The 24427-nt window shown below is 51.5% G+C and overlaps 1 protein-coding gene across 6 annotated transcripts in view; it reads right to left on the reverse strand.

The window, feature by feature from the left end:
* Positions 1-40: 40 nt before the first annotated feature.
* The window catches only part of B3GAT1 (beta-1,3-glucuronyltransferase 1), a 39184-nt gene continuing 14797 nt past the window's right edge, over positions 41-24427 (reverse strand). The window contains exons 2-7 of one of the 6 annotated variants that reach the window (XM_068171936.1): positions 18539-18657; positions 18237-18383; positions 15040-15548; positions 10242-10538; positions 4726-4843; positions 41-585 (exon numbers count right to left, since the gene is read on the reverse strand). In XM_068171936.1, the coding sequence (XP_068028037.1) occupies positions 4757-4843; positions 10242-10538; positions 15040-15548; positions 18237-18383; positions 18539-18542 (1044 nt within the window). In that variant the 5' untranslated portion in view covers positions 18543-18657 and the 3' untranslated portion in view covers positions 41-585; positions 4726-4756. Of the gene's footprint in view, positions 2423-4725; positions 4844-10241; positions 10539-15039; positions 15549-18236; positions 18384-18521; positions 18658-24427 lie in introns of all 6 variants that reach the window. The other 5 variants (XM_068171935.1, XM_068171937.1, XM_068171938.1 and 2 more) reach the window with 5 other exon arrangements.

Raw genomic sequence — 24427 nt, forward strand, 5'->3', positions numbered from 1 at the left:
GAGAAACACCAGACTGTGTCTGTAAGGGAGGTGCAGGGTATTCTGGCTCTTAGAAACCATCATTTTATTTAACAAATTTAAATACAGTTTGTTTAAAACTGAGAACAGACAGTGCAGCTGGAACACACTCCATCCTGGCCAGGTCTGGTCACACCTATCTCTGCTCCCCAGGGCCACAGCAGCTCTGGGACAGCTGGAAGGGCCCAAGCTCCTGTGGGCAGAGCAAACGTGCAGGGCTGTGTTCAGGACTCCATCCTTTGCGTTTTTCTGAAAGTTATTTCCTTCCAAGGAGGGGAGGTTGGAACCCAGCAGGGACTGGAATTTCGATCAGTGAACCAAAACATGCAGCTCGGAGAGGACATCACTTGGAAACTATTTCAGTGCTATGAAAACTTGGTAGTCCTTGAAAAATGTCTCTTTTAGACTGTAGGGTTTGCAGACTGAAGGGAACTTGGAAGGCCAGTACAATAACAGAATAAATCTGCTTGAGTGCAGAGTTTTAATCCAAGGTAACAATACCTGTTCCCATAGAGCAGCCAGCAGCATCCAACACTTTCTTGCCAAGTGGTGCTTCAGCCACTGCATCTAAAAGGAACATTTTTGTAAAGGCTTCTGTGGCTGGGAACTAAAGAATGAGACTTTTCCCCAGCGGTTCTGATATACAGTGGGAGAAAATAACTTACAAAAAATATCTTCCTTTGAAATATCAGGAAATACACAATGTCATTAGTCCAAGGGGAGACTTCTGCACCATGAGCCAACAATCAAACCCAGAGCATTTTAATAGTTCTGTGTGTTAGGGCTAAAAATAACCAAGTCTCTTGCAGGATTACATTTTTCCCTCAGTTCAAAGGTAAAATTGTGCTTCAAAATTTTTGAAGGAATTGGGACAGTGTGGGGTGGGTGGTGACAAAGGTTTGACAACAGTTATGAAGGGGGAGGGAATTTAGGGGTTTTGGCTGGGGAGAAGGGGCCTGTTGTACCTCAGTTTTTATCTCAGCAAGTTTGGCAGTCTCAAACAGAGTCACCCGTGGTGGCAGCACCACCAGATGGTGACAAAACAGAGCCCTGAGCCCGGGATCCCCTTCCCAAGGGTGCTGCTCTCTCCCTCACAGGGGACTGGGAACTGCTCCAGAGTGGCTTTTCACACCAGCTCTGCAGTAGCAGAAAAAGGGGCTGGGGCTGGAGGATACGCTCCAGTCAAATGGGAAATGCACTAAAATCACCTCTTAGCATCCAATCCCTGGTTTGAAGCAGTGTTAGTTTTTAAGAGAGGAAATTTGCCTTTAAATAGGAGCACCCTTCAGAGAATCCCACACCTAATGCTCACAGGAACCAAATTAGGGCCAAACAGGACCAAGATCTGGATGAATATTACGGTGTATGGCCCCAACAATCTCATTAAACCCCACTTCTCATTATTTTAGCATTTTTAGAGATCCACATGCTGGAGACACGAGTCCAACCAGGATGGTTGGTGAACTGGTGGTGATCAGCAGCTCCCTGATCCTGTCCCTCCACCCCACACTTGGGTCTTCTGAGAAAGATGGGGACAAACCTTTTAGCAGAGATAGGACAGGGGTTGATGGTTTTAAACTCAAAGGGGATAGATTAGATATAAGGACATTTTTTACAATGAGGGTGGTGTCAAACTGACACAGGTTGCCCGGAGAGGTTGGGGATGCCCCATCCCTGGGAATATTCAAGGCCAGGAGCAACCTGGTCCAGCTGAAGGTGTCCCTGCCCATGGCAGGGGGTTGGACCCGAGGACCTTTAAAGTCCCTTCCACCCCAAACCTTCCATGATTCCATGATCACAGAGGAATGTCAGAGTGCCCCCAAACTGCAACTGAGGAAGGAAAAGGAGAGGGAAATCAGAAAACAGTGATGCTTAAAGGGTTTGTTCTAACCTGCCTTGCTCTTCCCCCTCTCCCAAACCCTTCCTGTCTTGTGCAGCGTAACAAACACTGACTAAAGTAGGTTTAAAATTAAGGGCTAAGGTGCCATCTAGGAAGGCAGCTGTCCCCTCCACGGCCAGAGAGCTGCTCAGGCTGTCTCCCACATGGCCACAAAGTTTGTGTTTCTCAGCAAAACCAGGCCCCGGGGGCCACTGCCGCAGCTCTCACCCTCACCCAGGTGCTGGCACACAGCCCCTGCTCGGTGCAGCCACTGCCAGACGGAGCCTCGGCGCCGGGAGCTGCCAGTCCTGGCTTTCTGTGCTTTATTCTCCACCTCCGGAGCGTCTGCCTGTGCTCCGAGTCCAGGAGGAAGGGCAGGGGATCCGGGGAGTTGATGGATGCAGTGGTGCTTGGCTTTTCAGAAGGCTAAAACTCGTGGGAGTCAGCAGAGGTCCTGGCTCCCGCCTGGCTGGCTGGGTGGATGCTGTGGAGAGGAACCTTGCAGGCTGTGCATGAAGAAATCTTCTGCAAGAGACACAAGCAGTGTGGGTATCACCCCTGTGCCACGCTGCAGATCCATCCCATAGCCCTGTGCCCCACTGCAGAGCCATCCCATAGCCCTGTGTCCCACTGCAGAGCCATCCCATAGGCCTGTGTCTCACTGCAGAGCCATCCCATAGCCCTGTGCCCCACTGCAGAGCCATCCCATAGCCCTGTGCCCCACTGCAGAGCCATCCCATAGCCCTGTGCCCCACTGCAGAGCCATCCCATAGCCCTGTGTCCCACTGCAGAGCCATCCCATAGCCCTGTGCCCCACTGCAGAGCCATCCCATAGCCCTGTGCCCCACTGCGGATCCATTCCATAGCCCTGTGTCCCACTGCAGAGCCATCCCATAGCCCCGTGTGCCACTGCAGATCCATCCCATAGCCCTGTGCCCCACTGCGGATCCATTCCATAGCCCTGTGTCTCACTGCAGAGCCATCCCAAAGCCCTGTGTCTCACTGCAGAGCCATCCCATAGGCCTGTGTCTCACTGCAGAGCCATCCCATAGCCCTGTGCCCCACTGCAGAGCCATCCCATAGCCCTGTGCCCCACTGCAGATCCATCCCATAGCCCTGTCTCACTGCAGAGCCATCCCATAGCCCTGTGCCCCACTGCAGAGCCATCCCATAGCCCCGTGTGCCACTGCAGAGCCATCCCATAGCCCTGTGTCTCACTGCAGATCCATCCCATAGCCCTGTCTCACTGCAGAGCCATCCCATAGCCCTGTGCCCCACTGCAGAGCCATCCCATAGCCCTGTGCCCCACTGCAGAGCCATCCCATAGCCCTGTGTCTCACTGCACAGCTATCCCAAAGCCCTGTGCCCCACTGCAGAACCATCCCATAGGCCTGTGCCCCACTGCAGATCCATCCCATAGCCCTGTCTCACTGCAGAGGCATCCCAAAGCCCTGTGCCCCACTGCAGAGCCATCCCATAGCCCTGTGTCCCACTGCAGAGCCATCCCATAGCCCTGTGCCCCACTGCAGATCCATCCCATAGCCCTGTGCCCCACTGCAGAGCCATCCCATAGCCCTGTGCCCCACTGCAGAGCCATCCCATAGCCCTGTGTCTCACTGCAGAGCCATCCCATAGCCCTGTCTCACTGCAGAGGCATCCCATAGCCCTGTGTCTCACTGCAGAGCCATCCCATAGCCCTGTGCCCCACTGCAGATCCATCCCATAGCCCTGTGTCCCACTGCAGAGCCATCCCATAGCCCTGTGTCTCACTGCAGAGCCATCCCATAGCCCTGTGCCCCACTGCCGACCCATCCCATAGCCCTGTCCCACTGCAGATCCCAAAACTGTGCTGCCTGGGCAGGGGGAGCAGCACTGGGGCCAGCGCTGGAGAGCTGCAGCCCCTCTGCAAAGCCTCTCCCTGGCTCAGAGAAGCTGGTGCAGGCTCTCCTCCTGCCCTGCCAAGGTCACAGAGCAGCAGGCAGGGCTCCATCCTGCTTCCCCAGGGAATGGGACATAAGGGAGCTCATTGCAGGTAAAAATTCACCACTGCTGAGCAAATCTACCCCTTTCCTGCTCTTGCTTCTCTGGACTGAAGAGCAGCCACCTCCTCTCCCTCCAGGCCTGGTTCTACACTCCAGTGCAAGGGACTTGTGCATTTATTTTGTTGCCCATAGTCATGAAGGCCAGCTCCACTGGCTGGAGATACGAGTTAATAGCTTGTCCTTCGCTCCTGCAAACCAACTGCAGAAACACCCAGGGCATGAACAAACATCAGTGTGTGTGTTCTTTCTTCCTTTCCACTGGAAAAGACAGCCCATGCTCTCCTCAGGTGAACAAACACCTCAGGTGGGGTTTAATCCTCACCTTCCAGACTCGTCACTGCCTCTCTGTGGCTTCAGGGTGGGGCTAAATTAAATATTTCCCTCAGTGAAAGCTTCTGCCTGACCAAAAATCTCTTTGCTGGTACTGCTCTAGCTTTCCTCAGATGTTTGCAGGTGGGTGAATCCACACTCTTCACCCCTGTGCTTTAGCTATATTAAAGTTAATAAGGCAACCTTGTTTACACAAGGATTTTTCTTAATGGTGCAACTTCTGCCTAAACTCCTACTCCTTGCATTTTTCTTCCCCTCAGCTTCTCAGCAGGTATTTTGTCTTAAAAATGGATTAACTTTAAAAATGAGAGATTAACAAATGGTCTTGAGAAGTTTAGCAGTAAGGGAAGGTCGGGGTTATGAAAAATGGAAATGAAAAAGCACATTTAAAAGAGCTTTTATCTTTCTCCTGCCCCTGTGTAGCTTCTCACTGCTGTTAGAAACACGTGCTCTCACCTGGTGTTGGTCTCTGCTCAGCCATGCACAGTCAGATTTCCACATTGGGATCTGTGAATCCTTTCTTGCCCTCGTTCACCAGCACAGGCTTCTCTGTCCTTGTGTGCCAGACTAAAATCTGAAGAAGCCAGCAGAAGTCATTAGCTGCACCTCTCCAGTGCACTAAGAAATATTCCTGCTCATTAAATCAATAGTGCAATTTAACCAGCCACCCTGGAGCCTAATGGTGCATCCACTGCTGAGAGGGGCTTTGCATAAACCTTCATTTAGGCAGAGCTGCTGCTCTGCAAAATGCACAGTGCACAGAAATCACCCGTTTTACAGTGTGCTGTCGTGGGACATTAACCTGCTCCTTCCATGTAGTTATCGAGCAGCTCCCTCCAAAGGCTCATCAGCCTTCCAATGGGGTAAGGCAGCTCCCTCCCAGCTTGGGATCGCATCCCTGCCTCCCCATAACCTTACACCCTCGGCTTGTGGAGTCGCTGGGAGGGGAAATGCAAATTCCTGACACTTAGGTGATGTTGGGAGGGAAGAGGCATCACCAGCTCTTCCCATCACCACCCCTGCCTTTGGCTGGGGGAAATATAACCTGAATTCTTCATTCCTGGAAATCCATTACTGGGGAGCAGGCATCAGCCTGCCCCCTAACCTCGGCATCACTTCTCTTTTCACTTTTAAACCCTTTCCAGAGCCTAAAAAGCTGCAGGAGTGTCACTGAGCAGGGAAGGACTCACTGCTGCTGCTGTCTCAGAGCTGCTGAGGCAGGAGCTCATTCCAGAATCCTCCCTTCCTCCCACGAGCTCCAGGTTGCACACACCCTCTCATAACCCAGCATTCCCCTCTGGATCCCCCCAAAAGCCCCCTCCCCAATCCCTTTGGAATGCTGGCCCCATACAGGCACCCCCTATTCTGTACCAGCTATTAAAACCCCTCCCAAACTTGCTTAAAACAGAACTGCAGCTTCTCCTAAAGGCTTCCCTCTGTCTTGGCAGCAAAGTTGCACAGAGATCAACATCTGTGGAGGAGAACTGGCAAAATCTGAGGTGGCTGAGTATTTCAGGGGGGCTGTTATAGGAAATTGTTTCTGCTTGCTGTGCTCAGAGGGTTCTGGAAGCTGCTCAAAATGCTCAATTACACTCATTGCTTTCCTCCTCGAACCGGGATTGCTGGGAGCAGCTTTATCCTCTCTGAACAGGTTTCCTGCTTCCCCTCACCTGTGCCTGGCTGGCTCCCACCTCGTGGGGTTTCCCTCTGGTTGCCATGACAATCCCTGCACACCGAATCCTGCAAACCTCTTCCACCCAGTGCCTGCCTTCCTGAAAAACCAGGCCACGTTTGCTTCTAAAGGATGAACAAAGCACCTTTCAAACCCTCCTGGTTCAAGCAGAGCACCTTCCCCCCCCTTCCCAAGGAACTTGTTTGACCAAATTCGTCTCTGATGTGAGCAGTCACCTCCTGCGTGGAGCTTAAATCTCTGCTAATACTGAAGCAGTAGAGACCAACTGCTGGCTGGAGTGGGTCCAAAAATACATTTCATCATCCCCCACAAGCATTTGGAGCCCGCTCATCGAAGTCACCCTTGATTCCAGCCCTGCTCCCCCCACGGCAGCGACGCTGCTGCGATTACTGCGCTGCTTGCCCGGGAAAAGGCAAAACCCAACAGGGCTCACGAGAGCTCTCAGGGCTCTGCAGTGATGGTGAAAGGATAAACCAGGTGCTGGAGAAATCCTGTAGCCAATTCTCCTTTTCAGAGAGAGCTGGTGAGAGCCCTTTGCACTGCTGGCCCTCCACTCAGCCCTGCTATGGCCCAGGGGCTCACTCACACCGCAGCAGCTCCGAGCACACTCCACCAGCAGAGGACCACAACTACACATCACCAGTGCTCTCCTTCAACTGGATCCCACTTCTGCTCTCTTAAAGCCAAATGCCAAAAAAGGGCAGATTAAATGGGCTAAAACGGATCCATTTTCAGAGTTTGCAGCTTGATACAGCAGCTTTTACCATTTTTCATGCTGTGCTCCTTAACGTGGGAGGAGATCACCATTTACTACAGAAACATTTGCTTTTCCTTTCAGCCAGTGCTTGTTTTTTTTTCAACAAGCAGCGTGTTTTATGCCTCAGAGAAGCTTTGACTCTCTCACAAGGGACCAAACAGTGAGGGAGACCAAATATCTGACTTTTCCTGAGCAGTGGTTTCACACAGATCACTCGAGGGACTGCTCTTTAAAAACACTACTGCAAAACCCTTCCACTCATTTACAGCCCTGCCATTCAGAGTCACAGGACTCAAAACAGAGTGAGGAGGTCACAAGGCTCCATCTCCACAGCAGAACAATCCATTGGCTCCCAAGAGGAGATGAAAAAGCAAACAGAAGTGTCCGACCTGCACTGGGAGGGGATCACAGGGTTTCCAGCACCCTCCCAGGAGGGATTCAGGAATTATTGTTTGAAATAGCAACTACAAAATGAGAAAAAAAGAGACACCAGGCTGAAAGGGCAGCTCTGCTCCCTGTTCTCCAGCCTGACAATAAAATGTTCCCCAGCTGTGGCACGATGGTGCCCACGGGCCTCTGTCTCTGCTTTAGTCCTCCCTGGCTGAGCTCACTGCAGATGAGCCTCACACCCTGGGTGTCCATAGGAAATGGGGAGCAGAATGTCCCCCCTTTCCATCAGCCTGACAGGAATGCCAAATCTCAGACCTCTCTCCTGTGCCAAGGGATTGAAGAGAGGATGGTTTGATTTTGGGGCGTGGGGAAATGCACAAACAGCAGAACTCCAAAAACAGAGATCCCTTGCAAAGCCCTGTTTCCTTACAGCACCAGGATAAACCAATCCTTCCATCCTCATAAGAAGGAATAACTTTCTCCTCAAAAACTAATACCAACTTCCTTTACTTTCTCCTTCATTTTGGGCAGTTCCCAAATCCAAGAAAATAAGCATGATATGTGATCTCTAGCCTAAACTTCAGCTTTTTGCAGGAGTGTGCGTTTGTGGGCTGAATTCTGATCAATATTTCCAGCACCAGCAGTGCACACAGGGAAGGCAGCATTTTTGGAGAACAGATGTCTGTGCTTATCTTACACATTCCTCTGATCCCTCCTTAATGACTCTGTCTAAGCACATCATAATTTTTAATGTAAATCTCCCTGCAAAGCAGGTGTGTGGTTATGTTTAACAGAAGCAGAGCATGACAAGTGCTGGGAGAACAGGGGAGAGAGAGGAGCCTGTGCTTAGATCTGGGGCTCACAGGACCCCAGACCACAGCTGGCTTTGGTCCTTCTCTGCTGCTGGCCCACACTCTTCTCCTGGTACAAAAAGCAGAAATGGAGATTTCCAGGGCAATGGGAAAGGCAGAGCCCAACCTGCAAAGCTGCACTCGGAGCCTGCCAGGAGCAGGCAGCATTCAGCTCACAACAAGGAGCCCTGTGAGCTCTCCCCAGGCCCAGCCAAGAAAAGAACTCAGACTGTTTCTGATGCTGGGCAGCAATCCCCACTGCTTCCTCCCCATCCCTGACCTGTGTCACAGCCTGGCTCCAGCACCCTTTGTTTCCTCCTGCCTGGAAGCAACATTTTCCTTCCTCTCCTTCCTCCAGGGCTGTCATTCCCCACCCCAGCCTTTCAGCACAGCTTCCTTCCAGCAGGTTTTTATTTACAGCAGGGACGATGGACCAAAGACCCCTGATCTTCTGTACACAGAGTCAAAGCAGCCTGTGAATCTCTCCTGCCTGTTGGAAACACATTGATTTCCACACAGTGCCCAGGAACAGGAATCTAATCTTAATCCAAAGTCTTTCCCCATTCTTGGGAGGCTGGTTGGGTTATTTGTCCTGGTGTTGAACAGCCAAAAGCACAGAAATGTGGATTCAGAGTGGCACAGCAGGTATCAGATAAAACCCAGACTTGCTCCTTGCCCCCGGCTCCTCCTCCTCATTCCTGGATTCCTTGTGAGAGCGCTGCTGAACATTCAGGTTCCTGTTTTTTTCCATGGCTTTGGAGCAGTGCACATGGAAATCAGGCAAAGGGTATTAGTCACATTTTCTTTCCTATCCCAAAAAGGATGGAGACCTGGATCCAGCACTGGGGCTGTTTGCAATAACAACTTATTTGCAATAAAAGAACAATTCTGTTGGGGTAATTAAGCAATAAAGACTCTCTAAATCAGTCTGGCTGATGTTTATAAAAGATAAAGGTATGAGAGTGCTACATGGGGGTCTCTGATCTCAGAGGGACCCCCAGCACACCTCCAGTATTTAGGGAACCCACTCAAAAAGCTTCAAAGCCCTTGGCAGCACCTCTGTGGCTGATGGGCTGTGATTGATGCCTGTCACTCTAACCAGCTTTGTCTCATGGTGTCTCCCACGCTCCCTGTCAGCCCAGACAGATTCATCTCTCATCTCAGACGGGGAAGTTTTCAGGAGAAGAACCACGCGTGCTTTCTGTGTTATTTAGCACACGGGGTCCTGCTCCCTGACCCAGCACTGTGTACAGGCAGCATTGATCAGTCAGCTGACTGATCAATGCAGTAAAATCCCCCCAAATGGAGCTTCCTGGAAGCCTCCTGGAGCTCACAGCAATATCCCAGGCACTACAACATTTCTGTATTATCTCTGACACGGAAAGATCCAGGTTTTGGTGGGCACCTGCAGCACAGATATTGCACAGATGTCAGGAGGGAGAAGACAACTTGGCAGCAAGGCAGAGACTGTGTGAGCAACCCTTCCCTGCAGCCAGGAGAGGCTGTGGCTGCTGCTCCTGGGTTACAGCTCACACGGGCCCACAGAGCAAACCTCAGCGTGTCACAGCACTCAAACCCCCACTCGGGAATTCACATTAGATAACTGACACTTCACCCATGGAACTCCCTGCTCCAGGAGATCAGCCAGGCCACAGGAAAGCCTACCTTGAAAATAATATGTTTTAGGAGTAATGTAAGAAAGAAGAACATTTACAGGGAAGAGAAGACTATTTCAAGGTTTATGCAACCACTAGCAGCCTGCAGCCAAAAGAGATTAAGTGCCCCCCACACGTTTTAGTGCATAATGCCCCGTTCCCAGCTTCCATGAAATGGGGGTGTGCTCGCTCCAAACACAGAGGAGCAGCCTGGAGAAGAGGAGACTGAGGGGAGGCTCACAGCCATCTGCAGTCTCTTCATGAGGGACAAGCACTGATCCCTATTCCTTCTGTTGAGGACGCAGGGAATGGCTGGAGCTGAGCCAGGACAGGTTTAGGTTGGATATCAGGGAAAGGTTCTTCCCCCAGAGGGTGCTGGGCACTGCCCAGGCTCCCCAGGGAATGGGTACGGCCCTGAGGCTGCCAGAGCTCCAGGAGGGGTTGGACACCACTCTCAGGGATGCACAGGGTGGGATTGCTGGGACAGGAGCTGGACTGGGTGATCCTTGTGGGTCCCTTTTAGCTCAGGATGTTCTGTGATTCTGTGAAGTGACGGACTGATGGGGAAAACTGTGTTTTCTTCCCCCTCTGGCTCCTCAGCACCCCCGCACGAGACGAGAGCGTACCTTAGTGCAATTGGCAGCCTTGGGCTCGAGGTCGTTGAGGGTGACCAGCTCGCGGAGCAGGCTGCTCTCCTGGTAGCCGCCCTTGACTCCGCGCAGTTTGAAGTAGGCCTGAGAGCGCTGCAGGATGAGCCTGAGGTTGACGGCAAAGCCGGCCATGTCGATGGCGAAGGGGCGGTGCGGGTCGAACACGGTTTTCCAGCCGTACACCTTCCCCGCCGCGTTCACCTTGGGCGACTCGTAGCGCAGGCCGCCCACGAAGGCCACGGGCCACACCGACACCTTCCTGGTGCTGCGCATCTGGGGGCGAGCACACACGAGCGTTAGCACGGCCGGCCGGGGTCTGGGGGCTCGACCCGCACGCCGCAGCCTTCCCAGAGAGAGGTCCCGCAGGAGACAACTTTCTGGGGGTTCAGGCAGTCCTTCAGCTGCCACGTAACCTCAGCAAGGGGCAGGCAGCTCAGCTCTGAGCAGTGATTTCAGCTCTGCCTTGCGCGGTGTCCCCCGGCCACAGCGACAAAGAGACAGGAGCGCCGTGTAGCAGTTCCACAGAGGTAGCCTTTATTCCAGCACCCTGAGAAGGAGGCCAGGGATGACAGCTCCATCCAGAACAGGGCAGAAACTGGGGTTTTTATGGGGAAACGCGAGGGTGGTACAAAGGGGGAAAATCCAATGTGTTACAAAAAATCTGCATGGGACCCCAAAGCAAGCTGGGAACTCACCGTGACCAGGGAGGGTTTCTCAGTCCAGGAGGGTTGAGATGATCTCATCACAGTCCATTCAAGGGACATCTCTCCGAGGGAGAGGCCTGGCATGCCCATTTGTCTCCACACACAGACACACACTGACCCCTCCTGTGGCTGCCACCAGCCCCCGACACAACCACCTCACCTGACTCCTTAGGATTTTAGCTTTTATATTTTTCATATATTTTTTACATCCTGTTCTGCTTTGGTGTATAGCTCCGAACTCCATATGGAGTGTTGGCTGCTGTCTTCACATTTTGGTCAGACAAAACAATTCCTCTAGGCCTGAAACTCAAGGACACCTCACTGTCTCAGCATAAACAAAAAGTGAGTTGAGGGGAGCAAACTGGGGGTAAATGACTTCATTGCCTAAAGCTGTAATTAGAGGATTAACCCCTGATATGTAAATGGACCAAACTTTTATCTGTATGAAAACCCCATGACCATCATCCATTTTGGGTGTAACCCCTTGGGGAGGCTTCATCTGCCCTTTATGTACCTGGAGGCCCTTCATTAAATATATCCACTCTTATTCCCTTAATCTTGTCTGGCCTGTTTTTAGTTAAGGCTGGAAAAGGCATCTACCTAGTATCCAACGGTCCTGAGCTGCAGCTGGAGCCAACAACCTGTGCTCCACTGTGGCAGGACATCCCCCCTCTACCATGGAAAGCTTTCCTATTCTGTCCATCAGCTGGTCACAGTTCCAGACATTCTCCCCCCTCGCAGGAATTGGTGACATAACCCAGGCTGGACAGATGTCCAGCAGTGAGTGCTGTGTCCAGCTCTGGCCCCTCAGTTTGGGAAGGACCTTGGGACACTCGAGCACGCCCAGAGGAGGCAACGAGGCTGGAGAGGGGCTGGGAACACAAACCCTGTGAGGAACGGCTGAGGGAGCTGGGGGTGCTCAGCCTGGAGAAAAGGAGACTCAGGGGTGACCTCGTCACTCTCTAAACTCCCTGAAAGGTGGCTGTGGTCAGCTGGGATTGGGCTCTTTCTCCAGGCAGCACTGACAGAACCAGAAGACACAGCCTTAAGCTGCACCAGGAGAAATACAGGTTGGATATCAGGAAGAAATTCTTCACTGAAAGAGTGATTGTGCACTGGAATGGCCTGCCCAGGGAGGTGGTGGAGTCACAGTCCCTGGATGTGTTTAGAACAAGACTGAATGTGGCACTCAGTGCCATGGTTTAGTTGATGAGGAGATGTTGGGTCATAGGTAGGACTTGAAGACCTTAAAGGTGTTTTCCAACCTGGTTCATCAGTGTGATTCTGCGATCTCTGGTGCCAGGGAGGTGAGACTGCCAGCTGACAATAAACATCTGAGATGTAGAGAGACAAGCTAGGAATTCCTGGCTGAAAAGACACTGCTTTTACAACTGCAAAAGCTACACAAATTTTCACAGAAGCAGCAGTCTCCTGCACATTCCCTGGAAATGTGTAGGGCTCCTTCTCGAAGCTTGGATGCATCTTCATGGTTGCTTTTCCAGAAACTGAGATCCTATGTGTGCCCCATCAGAAACTGGATCCTAATCTACACTCTTTCTTCACTAGCTGTAATATAGGTACCTTATTATCATCATGCACTGAATTGTTTATCTACTAGTAGTGTATCTTTGTTTCTCCTGTACAGTAAGCAACCTGTTTAAGCCTTGTGGCTGTTTTCCTTGGTCTATTCAAGAAATAATTCATGTTGCAATAGGCCTGATCAGTCGTTATTAAGAACTTGTGAGCAAGAGTGTGTTTTGGGGTGCTGGCCACCTCAATAAAGCTGCTGTCTGCTGCCAGAGGCTCGGGCAGAGGCAGGGAATTGTCCAAGCTCTCCCCTCTCCATTTGTAACACCCACCCCCAAGCAGTTCCACCCCAGGCAGCACCTCTGTGACTCACACCTCAGCACCCACCTGTAAAAGGCTGCCCATCCCATAGCTGGAGAAGTGAAGAACTTTGTAAAGTGGCAGCTAACAACAGCAATGGCCGCAGAACCGAGCTGGACTCAGCACTGAAAACAGAGCTGCCAATAAGGGACACCTCTGGGATTTATGAGTGGGGTTTTTGTCCAGCTGTTGGGCTCCACATGGGCAAACCAAGACACAGGAGGGAAGCACCTTGTCCAAGGCAATGCAGGAATGGCACATCTAGGAAGGAAGGTGGTCTCTATACGATATTTAAGCTGCAGTCTCAGGCTATGTAAAGCTAAAGGCATCTCCAGAGTGGGGCACTGCAGCTGCCAGCCTGGGGACAGCTGGGAAGCACAGCCTCTCCAAACATTCCCAGCAGGCAGGACAGTCCTGTCCTGCTGCTCCTGCCCTGTGGAACAGGGTGTCTCTTCTCCCTGTGGTCACCAGAAATGGAGCGGAGCCACCAGGGCCCCTTTGGCCACCTGCCCTTGCCAAGGCAGATGCTTTGAATGCCACTCACCCCCAGCACCCTGCCCTGCTCCCTGGCAGGCTCAGCCTCCTGCTCTGCTCTCAGCTCGCTCTCTTAGATCAGGGCTCTCCCAGAGCTAATCTCATCACTGCTAATTACTGCAAACGAGAGCAGAAGAGCTCTGGCACTTGCCCTTCTGCATTATACAGCTGCTAACGGCAGCCCCTGTCCACAGGGAACAATAATGTGTGTCTCCTGCATTTCACATCACATTTCCTTGGCTCAGTGACCTTAACTGCAGAGACATATCTGAGAGGAGAAGCCTCTACCAGCACACACACGAGTGAATGAAGGAACCTTTCTGCTTTATTCATGTGAGGAGTCTGTCTCAAGATGCCACCCGAGCCAGCCTCAAAGGGGACGGGGGGGAAGAAGAAATTCAGCCTGAATTCACTCTCAGCTGTCAAAGCATGTGCATTGCTGTGGCTGTGCAAGCTAAAGTGAGAGCCATTGGGGAAGGGAAAGAGGCATGTATGAGGAAATAAATAGGAGATCCCTGGTATGAAAACGGGCAGCTGGTGGGGAAGGAAGCAATCCTCCTTTCTTGTCCCTTGCTGCAAGAGTTTGGCCTCAAGAGAGCAAGGGAACAAGTAAATTCTGAGCTGAAAGCCAGGTGAGGTACCTGGCACTGTAAGAACATTCAAGCCTGCAGACAGGAGCTCATTTAGAGCCCCAGCTGGGCTGGAACAAAAAGTAAAGGTGGGAAAGCCTGTGGAAAATCTTCCCCTGCTCAAGCCCAACCAGACTGTCAGGACACGCTGAAATTCAGCCCTGGAGCTGCAAACTTCCAGGGGGAGATCTCAGCCCCTCTGTCTGCTGATAGCAGCCTGGGAGACATCCATGCCCGAATGCTGGAATAGGGATTGCTCCAGGGGGGGAAAGCTGCACATGTCTCCTGCACAGACATCCCTCCCCCAGGCAGTGCATGGAGAGCTCTGCTTTTCCGGGAGGGCAACCAAAATCTCTGACAAACTCCTGCTCCTCGTGTGTGCAGCAAGGCAGAGACCAGCACAGGGAACATCTCTGAACAAGATGTCCTGGGAAGGCTGTGGCTGTGCTGACACGGCTCAGGGGTAGCTCTGACAGGGCGCTGCTGCTCAGCCGGGGTCTGGAGCAGGCACCAGGCTTTAACCCTGGGGTGGGAGCAGGCAAAGGCAAACAGCAAGGAAGGAAAAGGATCCCTCAAATGAAAGCAGACAGGATTTAACAGACTGCCAAGTGGTGGGGGAGGAAGGTGGATAACATCAGACCAGCTGGAAATCTCCGGGATGAGGTGAGGAAGGAGGATGGCTGAGGTTTCTTTGCACGTTGGACAGCAGGGGATGTTCCAACCCTAACAAGGCTCGCCACAGGGGAAGGCAGCTCCTCATTAGCTCCCTTTCCATGGAAGCTGCCTCCTGATCACACGCCACAGACAAACCAGGGTTCCCATTGCTTCCCACGGGATGCTTTGGCTCTGGAAACACACAGGATAATGGAGCTCCAGAGAAAACCAAAGCACAGCTGCACTGACTACAAGACAAACCCAGAGCTCAGGAGGGGAGCCCAGCATCTCCTCAGCTCACCCACAGCATCTCTCACCCCCTCCCCAGGCTAGTCAGCCACATCCATCCCCCCAGCAGGCCCTTACCTCCTCGAAGAGCTCCAGGCTGTAGGTGTTATCATCATCAGCAAAGTAAACAATCCCGGGCTGGCTGTTGTTTTTGTTAAAGGTCTCTCTCAGCCACCTGAGGGCCAGGTTCCTCTGCATGGTGCCGCGGGGGATGCGGGGGTCCCGCATGTCCCCGCGCAGTTTGTAGTTGCGGGGTGTCTCCACGTTGAGGTGGGTGTAGTTGAGCCCCGTGTCCCGCAGCAGGCGGGTGATGAGCGGCGTGCGGCGCTGCGAATCCTCCACCAGGATCCAGTGCAGGTTGGGCACGTGCAGGAGGGTGTTGGCCAGCCGGGTCAGCTCTGCCTTCTGCACCGGCCGGCTGTAGGTGGGGGTGACCACATGGATGGTGGGCAGCGTGTCTGACCACGGGGGTGGGCGCGTGTAAACGTACTCTGTCCTCACCACCTCCACAATGTCCCGGTCCGACAGGCAGTATTCCTTGGAGTCCAAGCCTGCAGCGAGATCACGCTGGGAGTCACCACCATCATCTGGGCAAGGGCATGGAGAGAAGAGAGAGCCGCATGGACTCGGGCGTCCGGCACCCACCGGCTGAGCCAGCGGGCCGTGGCCACCAGTGGGTCACCCTCGTGGCCAGGAGAGGAAACAGGCTCAGGTGGAGGCTTTCATAGGTAAGGGCACGGATAAATAAAGGAATCAGGGACAAACACACGTGAGAAAAGGAAGATTCTGCTGCTAGAAAACCAGCACCAAAAAAGAAAAAGGCCTGAGAGCCCAGGACAACTGGGCTGAGTGCTCACAACAAGCAGCTTCAAAAAGCACCCAGAGGAGACAGGATTGTCGAGCAAGTAGGTCTAGATAAAGAAAATAGCCACATGTAATGGTGGTCCATCATCCCTGAAGAGCTCCAGTGGTCTGAGCACCACGCTTAGTGGGGCAGGACTCAGATCTGCACTCAGGAACTGGAGCACCTGGACTGGGAGGCAGGGAAAAAAACTGGTGGAAAATACCAGACCAGTGAAGATCCGCAGCAGCATGGTCTGGGCAGGACACTGCAGTGCCCCACAGATCTCTGACAGCCACAGAGAAGTGGGGAAAGACACACTTCAAATCCAGAAATGGAGAGCCTGTAATTGTAGGTTTTTTCCTGCAGAGACTTTCCCTGCCTCTAACTAACCTGCCTCAAAAAGGCCCCTCCAGCCTCTGAACAGAACAGCCCCCTCAGGGGTGCAGATGTGAGCAATGAACAACCTAAAGATCAGATACTCTGATCCAAACATACAAAATCCCTGAAAATTGTTCACAATCAGCTCAAGGAAAACCAATGTTGATGCACCTGCCACTTTTCCAGGGTGCAACTTCCACATGCAATTCTCCACTGCAGGGCAGTGGGAATGCCACAGTCTGCAGAGATGAAGGGGGACCCCCACTCAGGATGTAAGGTTGCCTCTCCAGTGAGCACAGAACTTTTTGAGCCATAGATTTTTCAACATCAGGTAACTACCAGGAACTGGAGATGAGAAAGAACAGGAAGAGAGAGCCATTAGATCTGACCCAGCAGGGGACTACCCATGGCTTTTTCATAGCACGTTACTCTTCCAGCAGCACAGACTTTGATACCTGAACCAAATGAAGGCTCTGTGCTCCATGGTATTGACAGAGAGGGGTGGATATTTGGGAAAGGGAACAGGGTACATGTTGCTATCAGGCCCTATGTGCTGCAAAGCACCTCAGCATCACAGCAGAGCTCTCTGAGAGCTGGAATCAATTCAGAAATAAATCTGCAAAATGCATTGGACACAGACACAAATGTAATTAGCCAGGATGGTGCCCGAGACAGTTTGCAAAGCCCTGCAGGTCAGATCCTCAGCTGTGAGCCTTGGCACGGAGAAGTGCTGCTGTTCTGGGCACCTCCAGGTGCACATCTCTCTCAGCACCTGAGAGCAGAGCATCTCAGAAATGCTTCACAAGAACAAAATGATTCCTCTTGAGAGCTTTCAGGTCGGTCTCTACCACCATTCACTTTCTGCTGGGGGCTCTGAGAAGCAGAGAAGTGTCTCATCAAGGTCATTGGTGAGCTCTTGACCGAGCCATTGGAGCAGTCTCTGTGCTGTAACTGCAGAGGCCAGTCACAGAAAACAGCTTTTATGGCACTGATCAAACTGCTGTATGGACAGGCATCATGTTTTTGATCATTTTTAAAGTCCTCTTTTAAAGCCCAGTAGATCCCTCATCCTCTGAAACACTGTCCACCTTCCAGAAGGGATCAGAGTCATTTTTCCCTGCCCAAAGCCTCAGAGGTGGCTGTCAGGAGAAAGGGAAAACTGCTCAGGACAGACTGAACTTCCTGCAGCTCAAACTGCACACCAGAGTGTCCAGGAAAGGGATAAGCAGCTATGGAGGATGGGGACAAACACTGAAAGGGGAAAGAATCCCTCAGAGAAAGGGACCAAGGAGGATGAAAGAGTCCTGAAAATGAGCTGGCCTTGTTCTCCCAGACCAGCCTGCCCACAGCAGAAGGGCAGAACCAAGAAGGAAGGTGGCAGAAGGCAACGTGGCTTCTTCCAGCCCCCAAGAGCCCTCATAGCCCTTAGATATTGCTGCTGTGACAAGAACAGGACCAAACTGGGATGCTTCTGGCCAGAGGGTTCCCTCAGAACTTCCTGGAGCCCCCTGATTTGGGCCAGGGCTGTATTTACTGCAGTGTGTGACAGGAGTGTGGAGTCAACTTCTCAGAGCCTTTAACTCCCCCAGGCAGGTGAGATCTGGCTCTTGCCTTCTCCTTTAAGTGCCAGAGCACTGCTTTTCTGCTTTCCTTAAAAAGTGCTCTCAGCCTCACACCTCCCAGAGCAGCTGCCTTGAGCGGCAGCTTTGTTTCCTCTGCTGTCTCTTTTGCAGCTTTCCCGCTGGAATGACTGTGTGCAGAGCGCTGCAAAGGCCAGCAGGGAGGGAATCCTCCCAGGGAACAAAGAGAAGCAGCACTCTGGGTTTAGGCCATAAAGAGCTCTCCAAGGGCAGCAAGCACATCCCATGGCGTGGAGTTTGATGCCTCTGAAGAACCCCTACGAGCACTGGGCTGTTCCTACAGCAGAGGTGGGGAGGCTTCTGCATGGGCATGGTCTGGGAGCTGAGATGAGCATGGCTGCCATGGAGGAATGAAATGAGAGAGGAGATGAGGACGAAGGGGTCTTGGCATGGGCTGGTTTGGTTTCTCTCACCCTTGTGCACTGCAAGCAGTGGAGCAATGGTGCTCTGGTGCCAGACGGTGATTAGCAGTGTCCAGGGCAGAACTATCAGCACGATAGCCAGGATGTCTCGTCTCTTCGGCATCTCCAAGACTGACTGGGCCCACAGCTCCTCATTACCTGACAGTGAAAACCCCAGAGACAGAACAGCAGAGCACATGGAGAACAGAAATAAATGGGCAGGAAGGAGCAAGGACAGAGAGAGAGAACGCGAGAGAGGCAGAGAGCAGCCAAGGCAACACGACTCGTGGGTCTTACCAGTGCTTACAACCCACCCATTGCAGAAGCAGGTTTGGAGGGGCCTCGGCTGCTGAGCCCAGGAGCAGGAGGGCACTTCTGCAGGGCACTGCTGGAGCTGCCAGCAGGAGCCTCAGGGACTCATGTGGGAGGAAACCTGCAACACAGAGCAAAGGCCAGTAGGCACAGAAAGTACCATGTCGCCCTGTTCTTTTGAGAGTTTTAAAGTTCTACTAAAAGTTCTTATGCCTTCTAATATTTGTATATTTTAACTAAGTTTTCTCACACATTTTTACATAAATAATGATTGTTTTGCATTCTTCTTTGTGAGTGGAGAGAACTGATGGACTGTTGGTTTGATCAGTGTGGTTGGAGAGGTGGTAATTCCATCCTCCAATCCACTGTCACTTTTGCTATTGTATATATACTGGAGTCAGAAAATAAAGTTTGCTTTTTTGAGTTTTTTCTTTCCTTTTACATCTAGCCTGTTTCTGTGAGTTATTTCGTGTCGCAGTGTGACAGTACCAGAGTTCTATTTGAGAAGAACAAACCCCAGTGAGGCAGTGAGCAGCAGCAGTGTCCCACACCCCTCCAGGGAGATGCCTCCTGCGTGTCCAGGGCCTTGCTTTCCCTTTGCCTCCCCTTGTCAAGCAAGTCTCTGTTGTCAGGTGAGCTACAGCTGCTCAGTGCTGCAGTGTCTGAGCCATCCCAGCGGAACAGAACCTTCCCCTCCAGCCAGCCAAGCAGCAGAGACTGCCACAACCACACCACTGCCTGACACGTCAGCCCATGCTGTCACCTGCCAGATCCTCCCCCTTGGCCAGGCAGAGCTCTTGGGGTGGCTGCACCTCTGCTCCTGGGCACAGAAATCCCATATTTTTCCTGATGCCTTAGGATTTTAGATTTTATATTTTTTCATCTATTTGTAACCTGCAGTTCTTTAGTGTAGAACTCCAAACTCCACAACCAGTGTGAGCTGCTGCTTCCCCATTTGGGGCAGACACAACAATTCCTCTCCAGGCCTGGCAGTCAAGGGCACCTCACTGCCTCAGGCCAGAGATGGAAACAAAAGTGAGTTGGGGGAGCAAACTTGGGGTAAATGACTTCATTAGCTGAAGCTGTAATTGGCAGATTGACCCCCAAAATGCAAATGGACCAAACTTACAAAAGTGTGAAAACCTGTGACCAGTTGTCCATTTTTGGGTGGGTTCTGTCTGCCCTAAATGTCCCTGAAGGTCCTTCAGTAAATAGAACTGCTTTTTATTCCCCTAATTTTGTCTGGCCTCTGTTTTTAGCTAGCCCTGGACAAAGGCATCATTCCCATCAGTATTCCCTCAGCTCAGCCCATCCTGCAGGCAGCTCCAGCACAGGCAGTTTGAGCTCAGGCTCCCAGCAGCCAGCTCAGGTTGGCTCCCTCTCAGAGGTGCTGTGCCTGGAGTATATTAAAGTGCCACAATGGCTTAGTTTGATGCAACACGAGCACATACAAGATTTAAGCAGACTGTATTTCATCGCGGTGCCTCGGCGAGCAAAGCGCAGCACTTAGCAGGGCTGCCACGCACCGTGGGCAGTTTGCAAACACGGGTAGCACTTTACTGCTGCTGCTCCCATGTGGGGCAGCGCATTAGAGGCTGCTAAAAGGGCTGCAGTGCAGGCAGGCAGAGCCCGGGGATGCTGCAGAGGGAGCAGGATGCTCTGGGAGAAGCACTGCTCTCCCACTGACAGCGATCTGGCAGTTATCAGATCCCCTCCTTAAATCCCCTCGAGCCTGGGCCCTTGGTGTCATGCTACTTGTGCAAATATTTTCCCAGAGCTGGCTTTTTCTTGGGGGCAGACATGGAGAAATCCAGGTTCAGATCCTTGATTATCCAAATTGGATTGGTGTGAGTTTTCCTTGGCCACTGGGCTGTACAGCCAGCCTCCAGCACTGAGCCCACTTGGAATGAAACAGCTCCAAGAACTGCCAGGTTTCTCCTCTAAAGGAATCTTGCAATCAAGCAATGTTCAAGTGGCTGGACAGAACCTGTTTCTTCCAAATTAGCACTTCAATCACAAAGGTATTAATTTATCAGGGAAAACAGAGGGAAGGTGGTCATAGGTTGGGCTTTGTCCTTAAAACTGTCATGTAAATGTCCCTCAACTGAAGTTTCAGTGAATCTTTTTTTTTTCCATGCATACAAATCCCAGATTCATAGGAAAATTCCCAGCCAGCTCTAGCAAACAGCCAGTTCCCCAGTCAGAGCTCTCATTTGTTTTCAGAATTGGTGAAAGCAGCCTCATTCAGACAAAATAAACCAGGGAGGAAGAGGAAGAATTATTCCAGCAAGCATCAACCTTCTGCTGCATCCCTGTCCAACTCTTGGAGCCAGAGAATTCCTGCTGGCCTCGATCTGCCAGAGCACAGTGCCCCGAGGAAAGAGCACCTGGCCTCATCCCTGCTGTCTCTTCCTTGCTGACTGTGCCTGAACAGAGGACAAGGAGTGGTAGCATCCCTGGAATCCTCTGCTGAAGCTGGAACAGGTCCCTTGAGCATCCCTGCAGGGCAGGGCCTAAGGAGCAGCTGGAAAGGCTGAACACCTTACCTGGTAAAGTGCCTTCCCCAGAAATGCACCAAGGAAAGGATTCTGCTGCTGGAGAGGGGGTGGGAGGAAGTAACAGCTAAAAAAGCCACTCAGAGCCCACTGACAGCCCCTGGAAAGCAGCCACAGAGGGCTGGCATCACCAAATGCCCTGTTTGTCATGGGCAGCTCCCTCCAGACACAGTGCCCCTACCTTAAAGCTGCCTTTCCCCTGCCTCTTGCCGATCCAGGCTCAATTCAGCCTCGTCCCAAGACAGGCTGAGCTTGCTATGATGGAAAACGGGCCCCTTTGTGCTGGGGTGCTGCTCTGCTTCCCAGCCCCTGAGCACCGGGGAGAACGAGCAGGCTCCAGTGATTTGTGCTCTGCTCTGATTATTTTCAGTTGCTCCGGAGCATTCAGCAGCTCCCCGGTCACTCAGCTGTCACTGCAAAGCTCCAGCTGCCCAGGGCCAGCACAGCCCACTGGTGGCCCAGCAGGGAGAGCTGCCAGGCACAGGGAATGTCCCAGTGCTCCCTTCCCTGTCCCCCCGGAGCTGGCTGAGCTCTCTTTGTGCCATTGGCGCTCCTGGGCTGCAGATGCCACTCAGGTACAGCAGCTACAATGAATGTCCCCAAAGGGACACGAACCCAGAGGGGGTCCCAGATGGCAATGGGTGGCTGGTGGGGACATGGAGCCAGATCCTGACCCCAGTTCTGGCCACGCTCTGCACCCCAAGCTGCCCAGCAATACCCAGGGAGCACCACGGGCTCTGCTCTGCAGCGTTTGCTCACTGCCGATTCCTGAAGGGATTTGCTTTTATTGATGATCCTGGCTGAAGGACGTGGTAAGAATTCCTTTGGGGCAGCTGTGAGCACTGTGAAATCTCCATCCAGAGCATTCAATGCTTCCCTCTCAACACCCTGATGCCACTGAGGGCCTCAGTGCAAGGTCACAAAGCCACGCTTCCCCCTCATCACATGCCAAAGCTGCCAAAGGTGAAATCCATTTCCTCCTGTGAGCAACATCAGCCAGGAATTACACGGCAGCCTTGTGATTTTACACTGCTGCTGAGAGGAGTCACAGCTTCTCAGCCCAGGACAGAGGGCTTGCCCTTATTGTAAATGCAGGTGAACCTGGTGGGAATAAATGCTGATGTCTGACTCCAGCTCAGAAGGCTGAATGATTTCTTTGTTATAACTATGCTATAATACATTAATATACTATGTAAAGGAGATACTAAAACTACAAACCTACTTGTTCTAACTCCCATATCTAACTCACTCACCACTCGTGCCCCTCTCTGAGAGTGCAGCCACAGGTGGGTTGGATTGGCCACCAGCTCAAACAATCCTCACCAGAATCCAACCAAGCAATCACCCCAGGTAAACAATTCTCCAAACACATTCCACATGGGAAAACAAGGAGCAGAAATAGAAATTGTTTTCTCTTTCTTTCCTCTGTGCTCCTCTATGAAAAATCCAGAGAGAAAGAAGAATGTGCTTGCGACATGCCCAAATCCCCAAATCCCCTTGTTGCCAAAGCCAGGAGATGATTTTTGTTGCTGTTTGTGGCACAAGACAAAAATTGGTCTGGGAAAAATGATAAAAATGATGCTCCTCTTCAAGGCATTCACTCCACCCCTACCCCATCATAACAGCACTGTCCTTTTCTCTCTGAAATTGTTTCAAACAAAACCTGCTTCATTCAGATTGTCACTTTTAAACTTCTCCTACCTCCTCTTCCCCAGGGAAATGAAGGAGGAGGAAAAAATTTAAACATCAATTAAAACAATCAAACTATTTACCACTACAGAAAGCATCCTGCCTTTTTTTTTTTCCCACTTTTGAAAAGTGAGGTGAAAGCCACAAATCACTGGCTGAAATGCAAGTGATTTTGAGGTTAAAGTACTCCTAAAAAAAGAGTACTAAAATTCTTTGGGAAGAATTGGGTGCCACATGACGAAAGAGATCCCCATCCTCCGGCAGAGGGCAATGGTGTCGAGGAATGACAATATGGAAAGGGCACTGATCTAATAAAAAAGCTTTAATAAATCCTGGAGCCACGTGTTAGTAACATGCTGGATTATTAAACACTGAAGGTTCTTTTTTTAAATCAAGTTAATTGGCATCAGCTCTGACACTTGCCATAGGAACGACTGATTTGATCTGCAACCTTTATAGTCAGTTTTACCTTCATTCCTCCTCTGGGGCTGCTCAGCCCCAGTGTCATTAATCCTTGGTTTGCCCACATTGAAGAGAAATGATTTAGAAAATGTTAAACTAAAGAAAGGCTTGATTTGAATTTGTACCTATACATCTTACTGGAGTAAAAACATTGTCTAGATGTGAAAAAAACACCCAAAAAATCCCCAAACAAGCATAGCAAGCGCTTGTTTTGTTGTGCTCCAAACAAGGCAGGAAATAACAAACAGATGCTGCCAAAACCTGCAACAAAAGCTTTGCAGAGAAAAGAAATGCATTTCAGGATATTCTCACCAAAAGCTTTTCTCTCCCAAAATCTAAAATCAGGGTTCATTTCACTTTTGTAACAGCAGCTGGGTCTGATCTCGGCTGAAAAATGATGCTGGAGTGGCACAAGACAGAGTTGGTCCCTCTGCTCTGCCCAGCTCAACCCACAAGCCCTGTGACCCCAAAAACCCTTCTGAATTCACATCCCAGCTCAGGCAAGTGTCTGGCACAGAAATCAACCCCTGGGATGTGAGTGCAGGGATGTCCTGGCCACTCCTCAGAGGGGGAAACTGAGGCAGGGAGTGGTCACGGCACAGTAGACCCTGGGGACAAGGCTGGTCAGGACAAGGGGCCAGGCTGGATGGGGATGGGAACAACCTGAGACAGTGGGAGGTGTCCCTGCCCATGGGAGGGGGTAGAACTGGATGAGATTTAAGTTCCTTTCAACCCAAAGTAGTCTGGAATTTCAGGATTCTGGAGGAGCTCTGAGCTCCAGGTGTTCCACACTCATCCCTGTTCCTTCCTTACCACAATGCTTGGCAGGGGATGGGCCTTCCAAGCCTCTGTCTAAGATTTTTGGTATTTGGCAGAACAGGCTTGTAAAGCACAGGCTAAAAATAAAGGTAGTAATAAAAGCATCTTGCTCGTTAATTACTCTGTAAGCCATTACTGCCTAAAACCCCCATAACTTTAATGGGGGCTATTATAAGTATAGTAGCAAAACTGTGGAGCTAATTAGTGTTTAGTTATTAAGCAGAACATAGCCAGAACTGAGTAATGAGCACACAGAATAGCTGCTTCTTGGAGGATTTAATCAGGGGTGGTGTTTTCAAGCTCAGATTCTCCCGATCCAGGGGACAAAAGGACAGAAGATTTTCAGGCCAGCCCTCCCAGACAGCT

Source organism: Anomalospiza imberbis, chromosome 24, assembly GCF_031753505.1.
Source record: "Anomalospiza imberbis isolate Cuckoo-Finch-1a 21T00152 chromosome 24, ASM3175350v1, whole genome shotgun sequence".
NCBI classification, from domain to species: domain Eukaryota; kingdom Metazoa; phylum Chordata; class Aves; order Passeriformes; family Viduidae; genus Anomalospiza; species Anomalospiza imberbis.